Source organism: Sinohyriopsis cumingii, chromosome 7, assembly GCF_028554795.1.
Source record: "Sinohyriopsis cumingii isolate HCF-2022 chromosome 7, ASM2855479v2, whole genome shotgun sequence".
In the NCBI taxonomy this organism is placed as follows: domain Eukaryota; kingdom Metazoa; phylum Mollusca; class Bivalvia; order Unionida; family Unionidae; genus Sinohyriopsis; species Sinohyriopsis cumingii.
In genome coordinates, this window is record NC_142967.1 from 51217376 (window position 1) to 51231967 (window position 14592).

The window sequence follows — 14592 nt, forward strand, 5'->3', positions numbered from 1 at the left end:
TTTGACTGGCTTTTATAGTCAACGGGGAGAGAAGACTCTTTGTAACCCATGCTAGCGAAAGGAGTGTCATTTGCACTCACAGTCAATGTACATGTACATGTACATGTATTTTCAAAAACATTTATTGATCTTTATCTGCGAGATACTGTCATATATTAACCTGGATATAATACAATCTTGGTTATTTTGCACCTAACACCGCGTTATGCGTGAATGGCGGGTGCCTGAAAGCAATCAGTGGATGTTTCTCTCTCACTCTCTCGTTTGTGATTTTCTTTGATCCATTTTTCAATCTGATAACATATTCAAACCCCTGAGTACAACCAAACATGATTTGTTTTTCAATATTCACATCAATTATAAAAATGCGTCGTGTGTTATCTGACATAAGTGATGCACACTACAGTAATGGATGCATACGCTACATGTGATATAAGGAGTTCATAGATATATTTTTTCTTTAATAAATTACTTATGATGATAAAAAAGGAATAAATGATAACAACACCAGGTTAGTTCATTTCATTTTATTATCAATTAAGCGTTTTGTTTATTTTATTGTAACATGCAGTGGGAGGGGATTCCAGTAAACACCAGCAAGAGACAGGAGTAATGCTCAAGGACATTTTTAAAATTACCGGTTTTTATGAACCCGGATATCTCGGGACCTGGTTATGTCGACGATTTTTTTACACCCCCGACGTAATCAAGATAACCGGGTTTGACTGTATATATATATATCCCCAGGTCAGGTCTCAAAATGGTAAGAATAGATCCAATAGATCCATGGGCCATTTAAGGGTGCAATAACCAAAAACCAACCTGCATTATGCAAAATTATGTAATTACTCACACAGGACCTCTGCCAATAGCTATCCAATCATTTACTTTACTTTATTACAAGTTTCACAATTACATGTATTTTTAGGGTAAAGAACAATTTGGGACCAATATTCTGTCACTGAAATTTCACTTTACAATGTTTTGTGTAATGAAAACCATTTGGGAAGATGGACACTTTCTGCCAGAATAAATCATGATTTCTGCCAAGGATGCCATTTCTTATGAATAAGGGCAAAACCTGTTAAGCCTGTTAAAATTAACATACTTAAATCAGGGCTTGAAAAAGATTTGGCTCACTACTTGTCTTGCAGGACATGTGACTTGGAACTTTTACTTGTCCTACACCAAATTAACTCATCTCCACACTGTCTATTGCACAGACTGAATCAGCTTAAAATGTCTCAGAGTCATCTAATTAGATCAGCATCATGAAAAAGTGATATGTCCTTCCTCAGGCCTTGCTCATAAATGCAAGTGGAAGAATGGATTTTTTTGACTCTGTACATGAAAGATTTTACAGAGAAAAATTTCAAATGCACACAAAATAAAAGTGAAGTCATTGGAATCAGAAAAAGGACCTTTCCCAAGCTCTCCTTCCCACTAATGACAGCCAACCATTCAACTGTAGGGACCTTTATGGACCCACAGATTGAGGCCAAATTATCAGGGTTCCTTGAATCCATAAAAGCCTGGGCGAGGTGGCACCATCCCCTTCCCCAGGAACAACTAGTAGGCTGTGGTGCAGTCAGAAAAAAGTGGCACATGCACAATTGTGCGAACGCTACTATAATTAAACTCAACAACAACAACAACAACCTTTATAAAATGTCAATCAACCTTATTCAGCATATCTTTACCTCATTACTATAGTCACTGGTATGGCTACCTAATCTCATTTTAATAGCCACTGGTATGGCTAATTTATCTCATCACTAAAGTCACTGGTAGGGCTACTTTATCTCATTACTATAGTTACTGGAAAATCCAAATCACACACACACTTTACTTCATTACTATAGTCATAGGTAGGGCTACTTTATTTCATTACTACAGTCATAGGTATTGGCAGGGCTATGATACCTCATTACTATAGCCATTGGTAAGGCTACTTTACTTACTTTATTTACTATAGCCATAGGTAGGGCTACTTTATTTAATTACTATAGTCATAGGTTCTGGTAGGGCTATGATACCTCATTACTATAGCCATTGGTAAGGCTACTTTATTTAATTACTATAGTCACAGGTAGGGCTACTTTATTTCTATAGTGTGTACTGTTTAAGTTCCTTCTATTGAAGTATTCTGAACTCAACAATTTAACTCTGATGCTATCAGCATGTATATAAACTGATCTCAATAAAAGATGTACTCTCAAGAATCTTTTTGAAAGTAGTCTTTCCTAACACAGTTACCTGTCCTTACTGGTACTCTAATCTTATAGCAACATGCATGTACAACGTACTACTTTCAATTTGATATGATGTACACAATATGTAAAGAAAAAAAAAAAATGATGATTTTATGCTATTAATTTTTCTAATGCAGAAAGTCACATATCAATACTGCTTACAAATTCTGGCTTTTGGGTGAGCTTAAAACTTCCAAAGGAGAGATAAACTGAAACTTCGATATTTTTGAAAAAATTTCCTTGTTAACAATTAAATTTTTATCTGCATTATATACCTGATATATGATTTCTCTGCTGTCTCTGTAACTGATGGTACAGTGCATGCTTTATTAGCAATCATAGTGGGGGTGCTGATGCTGGTGGTAACAGCTGCTGGTGATGATCCAACTGACATGGTAACAGAAGTTATTGGTGATGTTATAGATGATGTCACCACTGATGTTGTTGCTGTTGCTGGTTTAGTTTTAGGAGAAGGCAGTTCAAAATCAAATTCAGAATCAGAGTCGGATTCATCTTTAGGCTTTTTCTGTAATATCTCTTCTAAAGATATGCCTGAAACATCAACCTGTCAAAACAAGAAAGCATGCTTTTGCAACCAGTCCAATTGTCTGACACGGAGCAATTGTTATCAGTAATTATTATACAGTGTACTGTAAATCCACAAATTATGAGTATATTGCATTCCTAAGAAAATTCATGTATGTCGAATTTGCACAACTCGAATCCATCCATCAATGGGTAGTTGAATCATTATCCCAGTTGAATACATAAAAAATTATCAATTCCTGCTTGGGAACTCATGCTGTGTATTTACATATATATGTGAATGACATATTTTGGCATGTATTTTTCTGCTTGTGTGTTAATATTAATTCATGTAAATGCGAGGCATGGGTAAGTTATATATGCATAAATTGGGAGTTTACTGCATAATTTCATGTTTATTCAAGGAACAGACCCAACTATTTGCCCAGAAACAGTATATACTCTAAGACATATCTATCGATACTAACAATGTATTTAACCAATAATGCTTCAGTAAAACCTTCCAAAAAGAGTAAAGACAAGCAATGACAAGCTTTATCATGGACAGACAGACTGTTGTAGAAGTGGGCAGACAAATGCATGATGGAAATGATAATATCCTAGCTCTCTGCTGAAGTGTGAGGAAAATAAATCCTTCAATCAGTTTAAGATAAGCAATAAACATGTTCATTTTTTAAAACATCCCTTTTGGAACCTGTTCAACAAATTTCCACCAGGCCAGGAAGAAAAAGTGAACAGTCTTTTCACATCTTCGCCAACCAGATCTAGTGCACAAAACAATATCCACTAGGAGGTGCTGGAGGACAAACAATGATCTTGATTACCTAACAGCCCATTTTGGGCAATTCTACCAAACATGGGCCAGAGAAAAAAAAACTATAATTATATCTATCAGACAAAGTATCAATAAATATCTTTTATGAAGTTATGAACAAAAATAATGACATAGTCAGTTTCCAAAATACCTCTTTTTGACAATTTTAGAATATTTCTCCAAGAAAGGGCAAGAGGAAATGAGTAAAACCATACAGCACTTTTTCAAATATATGTACCAAACAATAGGGCATAAGGGAAAAATGTCTTAACCTTACTGTACATTTATACCACACATCTAGACAAGAAAGTTTAAAAAAATCCTCCATGTATTGTGGAATAAGTGAAGATGAACTCCATTCACAAAGCAATTCATTTTGTTTAGTTTCTGAAAAAATGAACCAAAAAGGAAAAGAGTAAAACCTTATTGTGCATCTACCAACCACATAATCTGCCAACAAAGTTTCAATCAAATCCTCCAAGCAGGAAGGGAGAAGAGGACAACTTGATTCAATTTTTTGGACACTAGTACGAATTTCCTGAAAAATGGGTCACGTGAACAAAAAATAATCTTATTCTACATCTACAGTAACCAAATATCTAGCCCATAAATCCTGAATAAAACTGTTTAAGCAGTGCTGGACATTAAATGATAAGAAACTAAATACTCAAACTATCTATATTTTACAACTTTTCAAAGAAATTCCCCACAATTTGGCAAAAGTACAAAACAAAATGATACTGTGCATCTAAACCAACCACACAACTAGTCTACAAAGTTTCCATAAAATCGTCTAAGCAGTGTAGGAGTAATAAACTTTGTCACTGCCAGACAAATGGAAGAATGGGCCTATATACAGAATGAGGCATTAGGGCAGTACTCTTCACAGAAGTATATCAACCGCTCCGGTGGCCTACCAAAGACTTTCAAAAATGGTACTAACAGCAGCCTCGCTTGGCGCTCAGCATTAAGAGGTTAGTGTTAGGACTAGTCAGCCTGGTGTCTGGATAATGTGACTGGGTGGGATATCATGCTACTTGTCTGTGGCATGATGCCCCAGTGCTAGACATCACTAAAAACTGCCACACTGCAGACATCGTAGCGATATGACTGAAAAATTGTTAAAGCTACGTTAAAAATCTATATCACACACACTCACACAGAAGTATGAGCACAATGAGGTACAGTGTTTGCTGATGCCCCTGCATCCTTACAAATGTTCTGGGCAGAAAGAGACTCCCTTTAAAAATATAAAGTCCACGCTGAATTGATGTTGTTCATGTTGGCCATATGAACAGATAAAGTGAAATCAATTAACCTGATCAATATTAAAAGCATGAAACATGTTTAAAATACACAGCAATCTGGAAGATAATGAGTTAAGCACAGCAAATATTCTGAATGTGGACATGATTTGAGGAACAAAAAAAGAGAGATTTTTAAAAGTTTATATGCTTTAAATATATTGATACACACCTCATCTATTTCTACTGAGATATCTCCTCCTGCATTATTAGGTAAGTTGTACAGGTATTTCTTTCCCTCCCCTGTGCTCGATGGACCCATGGACACAGTTTCTTTGGTGCCACCAATATTTGCATTAATTTCTGTACATGCCCAAGTCGTGTTAGGGCTTCCATTCTTGGCATTATTCTGTTGAATGATGGGTCCTTCAGTGTGTGGCATGGCTGAGAACAAGTCAACACCTAGAGAATCATCAGGTACTATAAATGATAAATTAGATGTGCCATCTTTTTCATGCATCTCTTTAACAATTTTATCATAATTATGAGATTCATTCTGCTGTGTCCCAGTCTCTATTGCAGATAGGAATTCATCTGTTCCCTTGAATGCCAAATTATCTCCCTTTCCATCAGATAATGTCCGAATAGACAGTTCTCTCCCTTGGCTCTGGTTGTTGCTAGTGTTAACAGAAGCATTTGAATCTGTTTCCTCAGTATTATGCTCAAAGATTATTTCAAACCCTGGATCTTGCTTTTCATAACCTTCTTCAAATGTGATGCTATCAATCGAGATGGATAGTCCATCCCGTGGCTGAAAAATAAGATTTCCATAAAATAAATTGAAATTGCCACATTCGCCCACAATAAACTGATCCCATCATTTTAAAATAAAATGTTAAATGGTTAATATTTTGAGGGCTTTTCTAATGATAATCAAACCCTGATATGTCAAAAAGATTGGCATCCAAGACCTTATCACAAAATGACTGTATACCTCCAAGTGGTCGAGTGGTCTAAAGCGCTCACCATTATGGATCATTGCCATCTCACCTCTGTCTGCGTGGGTTTGAGCCTCGGGTTTGGCCAATGTGGATATATGAAAAAGCTTTTTGTGGGTCGGTGGTTCTTTCTTGGGCTTTTCCCGATGTATTCCTCCACCATATATACTGGCTGCTACGTATAGCATATCTTGTGCGGAAAAATGGCGTTAAACCCTACAACAACAACAACAACAACAACAACAATTGTATACCTTCAGACAATATTTTTGCATTATTATATTTCACTCTATCTCAAGAAATGTGTCATCTTAAAGATGCAAGTTGTTATGGATTATGATGGACTAAATATGTAGTATTTTGTCCTTACTGTAAAAAGTTATTCACAAATTAGGTTGTCTTGCAAAATGAAAATGTTTCCCATCAGCAACTCTGTAAGGTATAACAAAGACAATATTATAGGTCATTACCTGTATATTCACTGATAATTAAAGGAAATGAAATCTTATTTTCACATCTTGAATGAATAAACAACATGAATGGAAATATATGCCAAAATATTCTTTAAATCCAACAAGCAGTTTTAAAAATATGGCCAATTAATTTAAAACAACTTCCATGATGGATTTAGTTATAAAGCCACCAAGTCTCAACCTGATTTAAGACTATCAGTGATACACTGGTCTAACAATTCCGTTTTGATGTAAAGCTCAGTTTGAAACTGTTAACAAATTCACACAAAACACTGATCTTAAACTATACAGAAAATAAGGAAGATAAATTTGAATGATAGAAATACATAACAAAACAATTTCATAATGCTGCTATGAATACCTCCTAGATTAGCCTAACACTTTTCATTACAAAAAAAGATTAAAATACAACTAAAACATGTATTTTTCATATGAGATCAAATACTATACAAATTAAATAAAAACTTTCTAACAACTATCAAAACTTAAAGAAACTTTCAATCCACTGTGACTTCCTGCATGATTGCAGAATGGATTATACAGTGTCACAAGTACAGACAATGGTACTACTGTTTTCAAGTGCACAAAGCTTACAAACATGGCAGCATCCTCCAACATAACTTGACCTGATTATCATTCCATAAAGTACTCAAACTGACACTTAATAAATACAGTTTGTCACAAGCAGTTCATTTTCTTATAAAGATGCACCAAAAACCTGCACAATTTGACTTGTTTGTAGCTTCAACATAGCATTCAATCCAATCATAAATATGAAATGATTTTAGTTTCCATTCATTTATATGAAATGATTTTAGTTTCCATTCATTTATATGAAATGATTTTAGTTTCCATTCATTTATATGCATATGATAATATATTAGAAATGACTCTTTCAATTTCATGAAAATCTCAAAATAGATACATGTAATCTTTCACATTTTCCAGAACCAAATAACCATAATAGCTTTCAATGTACATACTGTATTTGGACCTGAACTGTCACTTCTACTCTCCATTGGTGTGCAACTTGCTGACATTCCTTAACTTGTTGTGAAGTACCAGATGAGCATCGGAAGATTATTTTAATATCCTGCAAAATAAATAATTATTTTTTTGCATCTGTAAGATAAATTTTACAAATGAACAAATCAAATGCAAAGAGACATTCATATCTTAGTAAATGTAGAATACACTCCATCATGAAATACAGATATAAAATGAACCAAAAAATTTGGAAAAGGGTATTTCACTCCAACAACTGAATGGAGTATTAGAAACAGACCTACTTTTGCTACATTGGGGTATTACTGCTCTGGACCACTGTTTATGAACAGCAGTCACTGTAGCTAATTATTAATGCAATTATTAACCTTAAAGATGTGTGCACATGCCGAGTTTTGTGTCTTTAGGGAAAATGAGTATGACATATAGACCACCAGTAAAACTGCAGTAACTCAAACATCAATCACTCGTATACACAGTATCACTCAAATGCAGTCCTGCTGTTTTTATCCCCAAATAAGAGTAACTTGAATGTCGCATTATATGCCCAATCCATGTTTAACTGTCGTCTGTGTAGGCACTAGTAGAATATAGTTATCTCTAGGGATTATTGACCAACAGGTCTCAGCAACCTTGACTTTTGGTTAAAGTATGCTGTCTTTAACTAAACTTAATGTGCAGAAACCTCTTTTTTCTTTAGAGCTAACTTGTTATTGTGGAAACCATTTTTCTTCTTTCAGTCACACTGACCTTAACCTTTGACCTTTATAAAGCAATAGGATCCTTCCTTATTCCATTTGCAAGTCATGCACAAAGCTTGTATCCGTGAACGGTGGAGAACTTGAGTTCTTCTGTGTAAATGAAATTAGTAACAAACAGACAGATTGATGGATGAATGGACAATATAACATAGTAACATAGTTCCAGGAAATCAAAATACAACCATTTATTCCTTTTGGCTGTTAATGTTGAAACCATCTCTGATATTCTTTAGTGTTAACAAGACTTGCAATTAGCAGCCTTAGACACATGGTACATATACTGGATGTCAGATTGGCAGAATTTTCATTTAGGGCACAGCAGACATCATTAGAAGTCTTTTGTTGAAAACCCAATGACATAATATTATCTATTCAGGAGTGCAAACAGGATTTATAAGACAGTTATCATGGCAGTCATATTTATTGTGCGATTGGCAACAGTTTCAATGAGGACCAACTATGCATCATAAGAAGTCTGTTGGTGAAAACCCAATGTTGATATACCATTTACTTGTAAATGAGTTGCGATAACAGTATTTTCAAAATATGACTTTCCATTCAGAAGAAGAAACAATAGCAAGATTTTCAAGAAGGCTACTGTAGTAGCCATACTGGATGTCAGTTTGGTACAATTTTCATTTAAGACCAACTGGTAATCATAAGAAGTCTTCTGGTAGAATTGTGGTAACAAGATTTTTATGATGGCTGCTAAGGCAGCCCTTTTGGATGTCAGAGCAGTACAACTGTTTAAATATAGGACCAGTTAGGCATCGTAAGTCTTGTAATGAAACACCATCTTGAGATGACCATACATTTAGAAGGAATAGTGATTTCAACATATCGGACATCAGATCAACACTATTCTAATCTGAGACCAAACAGATGTAATAAGGTGACAACCCCCCCCACACCAAGATTATATGATGATCCATTCAGGGGGTGTATCAATAAAAATATTTGCAAAATGCTTACCCTGGTAGCCATGCTGGACATCAGATCTGAACCATTTTCATTTAAGACCAACTTGATATCATAAGAAGCCTTGTAGTGAAAATCTCATTTCAAGAGGTGTAGCTCAACAAGATTTTTATGATGGTTACTGCATCTTCATTTAGGACCAACTAAACCATGGGATGAATGTGTGTGTGTGTGTGTAAAGTTTCATGGTAATCCTCCAAATAGTTTAGGAGAAGTAGCAACAGCAAACTTGTCCTAGCTGATGGATGGATGACAGACAACAGGCCATTCCATAAGCTCTTCTGTTTGTGACCAGTAGAGCTAATAAAAACTTAAATGATGAAACTCAAAAACAAGAAAAATAAAAGTTGAAATATTAATCAAAACCCTGCTATCATCCAACCAGTTCTTATCAACATCCAGTTCTTGCAATGGTTATCAAAAGAGCATAGGTTTTAAAATTTCAATGACTTCTGCATTTTCTTAGCCTTTAGTGGTTTTCAAAGTCTGTACAAAGAGCAACAATCAACTTAGTTTATTCAAAATGTGGACTTAAGTTACAATCAATCCGGCCTGTTAAGTTTCTTTAATGGGGGAAGCAAGCACTGAATTTGATTCTAAGAAATTAGATACCAATAATGGGAAATAATAGAGGACAACTATTTTATGTTATGGTCAGCCAAAGAAATATATATGCCAAATTAGCAATAAATATTGTGCAGCAAATGTTGTACTATTTACAGGGAAATAAGCTCATTACCAATTTTCTTGACTTTTTTCTAATTTCTTGGGACAGTGATATTTTTCTAGCTGGGTAATAAGCAAGAAATAAATACACTCCAAAACAAAACATATATTTACATGAAACAGTTGTTCTAGATTATTAATTTGCATAGTTATGGTAAACAAATACTGCTGTAAAAGAAAAATCAGCTCAAAAACAAAAGGTGGTAGTGGGTAGAAAATGTTCATTTTATAGCAGTGTTGAGTGACTACTCATATCATATTGTGTTTTCAGTAAAGACCAGTCATTTCATGTGTCATAATTAACCACATTGTGCTTTTACATATAGCAGTCATTACAAGGCTGTGTGTATTCTAACAGTATTTGTTTCAGTTGGATTTGGTTCACATTCTCAACCAATACAATTTTATCTGGCAAAATGTTCAAATTATCAGAAACTATTAAAGTAAAAGTATTGTTTCATTTATCAGTTTCTTCAGTATTGCCTCCTGTTGAAAGATCTAACACTTGCAAAAATTCCTTAGTAGACAATCTCTTGGTGCCAATGAAGTTTTCTACACTTCCATCATGTCAACTCTAATGATGGAAATCCATGTTTTCTTACAGTCTTGCTTCTTTAGAGCAGTAATTTAATTGTAATCTTTAAGTTCTGATTGAAAACTAATTTTTGTACAATAAAATAATCAGAGGTCTCGCTAGGATTTTACAACTAGGAGTCCAGGACTCCCATTTTGGTAAAAATAGGAGTCCCACCATCAAAAGTTGCAGTCCCTTCTTTCCTACAGAATCAACACAGACATGAGTGCATCTATTTTTAGATGGAGAGGTTTTCGTAATGTAATCACTCACTTTAATATAGCTTCTTTGCAACAGTCCATTGGCAGGATTGCAAATTTATGGTTTATTTATTTGTCTACGTCCTTGTAGTAATTTTAGGCAATGGTTAAATAGCATGTGATTTGCTGTTTTTTCCTCATATTTTCACAAATACGTGTCAAGTCAAAAACATCTTGGACCTTAAAGCGCATCTCGCGAATTCCACAAACATAGCATTGTCCCATACGTTTCTGACCTACATAATTTGCATTTTAAAGCTAAATCTTTAATAAAATAATACCTTGGCTTTGCTTTCAATGATTTGTATATTTTTCTGAAAATATTTGCCCGATGATTTACGAAAACAGACAATCTAATGAACTGGTACATCCCAGACTTAGCTAAGTCAGCAATTATTCCCGTTAGGTCTACTGGTTCACTTACAGTTTAAAACTAATTTTATGACGAAATAGTGTACAAGAGGTAGTTAATATATATCCAGATCACCGATTCTGATCTTAAAACACGTGTTTGTATGTTTTATCATCAAAGTCAAAGCCTTTGCACTTGCTGCCCAGCTATTGCATCATGTTCTGTTTGATGTACTCTTATAATGGCAACATGTATGTACATCAAGGGGTCTTTCATTCACTGAATTCTGTGATTGTAAATATCAGCACTGCTAACTGATCAACACATTTTCCCACAAAGCAGGTGGATGAAGCAGGACTGGCGAGTCTTTGAATTTTGCTGCACACATATTACATGCATACGGAGGACTCCTGCCACAGCGATTTTCTGCATCCCATATCAAAAATTGGCGTCCAAATATGCGTAATTAAGTGTTTCTGAGATCTCTAATAATGTTTGCATTACTTTTTACATCTGGTAGGAAGCCAGTATTTTTATTTTTTTATATTTTATTATTTTTGTTCTTTTTGGTGTTTCAAAAATAAAAGAAACTGCTGTTCAATAACTTTGTCAGAATTTTTCAAAAACACAGTTATTTCATTGATAATTTATACTTTCTAACCTTACTGTTGCCACGGGATCTTCGTACCCGTCAACTGTCTAGACAGAAGCAAAAAAATCCTGATTTTTGGAGTCAATCCATGAATTCCTCCCAATCTCATATCTCACAATTTTTGCAGAGAACTCCAGATTACTTCATTATGTCTGCCAATTTTCATTTTTCCAAAATCAAAACCTACATAAACAGTAGTATTGTATGTAATCCACAAAAGCCATGTTCAGTTTTATCACCTGTGTAAATAGCTGTGACACTGTTCTGTGCCACTACTGGAAATACATGTACATAATGATTGATAACTTGTTGTTCTAAAGCTGTGCAAAGTACTGCATTTCAGCAGAACAAATAAGATGATTATCATACATGCATCTATACCATAAATACAGAGTATTCCATAACTGTTGATCAAATACATTTTCTCTCCATTTGGTCTTGGGTGAATCAAAATATACTAGCTTGAATTCAAGAAGTGTTCATATTCTCTTAGAGGCACAGTTAGGAGACTTATTTTTTGTGACTACTGTTAGTCTGTTATGGTAAGAGTAACACATCACAGGAATTTCAACCCAACTCCAGAGATCATGGCAGCTGCAAAAAAATGGCATGGCCACTCTTATCCAAAGTATTATATATGCCAATATGAAGATTCAATGTGCTATCACTTTATCTGTGATGTGTCCTTTGTATGTGTTACATTTTTATTTTAATTTGTATATGCTTTAAATTTATTTATTTTCATGAGATTTTGATCACTAATATTGATCATATTTCTAAAATGTGTTTTTGTACCATAATCACTATTAATTTAAAAAAAAAACATTTAAAGTTATATGATTATGTGTTTTGTGGTATTTTGTTGAAAATGGTCAAAATTAATGAAAACAAAGCTTGAAAAATGCTGAGAAAAAAAAATCCTATTTTAGATCCCAATCTTCCCATTTTTTTATTCAATCTAACAACCGCTCCATTGGCCTAGTGGTTAGAGCATCTGCCTTGGATGTGGGAGGTCGCGGGTTCGAACTCTGAGTCATACCAAAGACTTATAAAAAATGTTACTAACAGCTACCTCACTAGGTGCTCCACATTAAGAGTTTAGTGTTAGGACTGGTCGGCCTGGTGTCAGGATAATGTGACTGGGTGGGACATCATGCTACATGTCTGTGGCATGATGCCCCAGTGCTAGACATCACTATAAACTGCCACACTGCAGACATCGTAGCGATATGACTGAAAAAATGCTAAAGCTACGTTAAAAATCCTTATCAGACACACACTAACACACATTCAATCTCCCTACTTGGCTTTTGAAAAGCTGACATACATTAGGAATCTCTAACACTGTCAAATTGTTTATGTTTCAAACCAAATATGAGTTTCTTTCCTAAAATGCCACGATACTTGTGTGAGCCAGTATATTTTTGTCAGACAACTGGAGTGATTTTGTTAATAGTCTCTGATAAATACTAAATAATATGGTCCATAAATTTCCATAACGTTGGATATTATATCCTTTGGAACCCATGTAAGTAAGAGTTACACTGCTTGCCCATTTTATTTTGTTTAATTATTTTCAAAAAATATTAAAGCTGGACATTGCAAATACTGACTGCAGATGACTGTTTTGCGTTCTGTGTATAATGAAAAGGACAGTAAGATAACTCCTAATTACCATGAAAATATTCAGTTTGGTTTGAAATACAAACAGGATGACAGTGCCTGGGAGCCCCTGACAACGATCAAATCAGAAATGATCAATTAAAGAATGCAATTAAAGTTTTGTACATTTTTCATTTCCCTGATATTTTCATTTTTAAAATCTGTGGTGGGTACACAAAAAATGGGAGGATACATGAATACTATCCTGTACAGGTTGAGGATATTTTATATAATCACTGCACACCCTCCAGTTTGTTTGCATATCAATACCCATTTAAAAAATGTAAAGTATTAAGAATATAACAAATACACAAAGCTTAAGTCATTTCATGCATGACTTTATAATTTCCGAGTATTGCCGGGGGGGGGGGGGGAGGGGGCCAAACACTGTCAAGTTGTTAGCGTTTTTTTTTCAACCGGGAGTTTCTAAAGTAACATAGTCGACATATTTGCATGGGTAAATCTATGTTTTCAAGCACTGATGATATGTCGGTCACCATCTTTGATAATCTCAATATCTGCATTTAATTTTAAACGCCAAAGAGTAGACAATGTTTGGGACCCCCGGCAACAGATTAAAAATTATAAATTTATTAAAAAAATGACTAAGTTTTGTGCGGCTTTTTTAAATATCCGTTATGTATTTTGTTTTTAAAATCTGATGGAAGGGGTACAAGCAAACTGGAGGGTGTGCGAATGCTGTATCGAATGTGACCGGGGGGGGGGGGTATAGAACAACACCTGTCACAATCAAAATGCTTAGAATTTTCATTTGAATAGAAGAGCAACTTTCAGAATAATGATTTAAATATCTACCTTTGAATTACTCAATAATAATTATGGATCTTAATCAATATTAAATAAAAAATATTCGATCAGATGCGGCAGGCTACACACTCTTAACGTATCTGGCCGCCATTTTAAAACAATGTTGTTGACATGGGTAGTGATTGGTCAAAATAGCTGCTTTGAAAGCAAATATTATTAATATAAATATTTTGACATTTTATTGCTCTAGTTTTTTTATTGTCAAATTATTTAATAGATACATACAACACATTTGTTAACTGTAGCTTTTATAAAAAAGGGACCAACCATTTCTACGTGGAGATGGGAGATTTAATATTAAAAAACCCCGGCTCCAAGTAGACTCAAACAATTTTTTTCGCTTCGTTATATTGCATTGCTAAATAATTCTGATTCTTAAAGAAAAAAAACATATCTTAAGGTAAAATAAAACAAATATTCTTATAAAACCTTGAGGTTCATCCATAAAATGGTCAGTCTCTAATAGT

At 34.5% G+C, this 14592-nt stretch overlaps 1 protein-coding gene across 2 annotated transcripts in view; it reads right to left on the reverse strand.

Annotated features, from left to right (window-relative positions):
• The window catches only part of LOC149795215 (uncharacterized), a 68893-nt gene extending 54691 nt beyond the window's left edge, over positions 1-14202 (reverse strand). For both annotated transcript variants that reach the window (XM_089964958.1, XM_089964957.1), the window contains exons 1-4: positions 14114-14202; positions 7311-7420; positions 5089-5667; positions 2528-2817 (exon numbers count right to left, since the gene is read on the reverse strand). In XM_089964958.1, coding sequence (XP_089821084.1) covers positions 2528-2817; positions 5089-5667; positions 7311-7367 — 926 coding nt within the window. In that variant the 5' untranslated portion in view covers positions 7368-7420; positions 14114-14202. The remainder of the gene's footprint in view (positions 1-2527; positions 2818-5088; positions 5668-7310; positions 7421-14113) is intronic.
• Between the last annotated feature and the right edge of the window lie 390 nt (positions 14203-14592).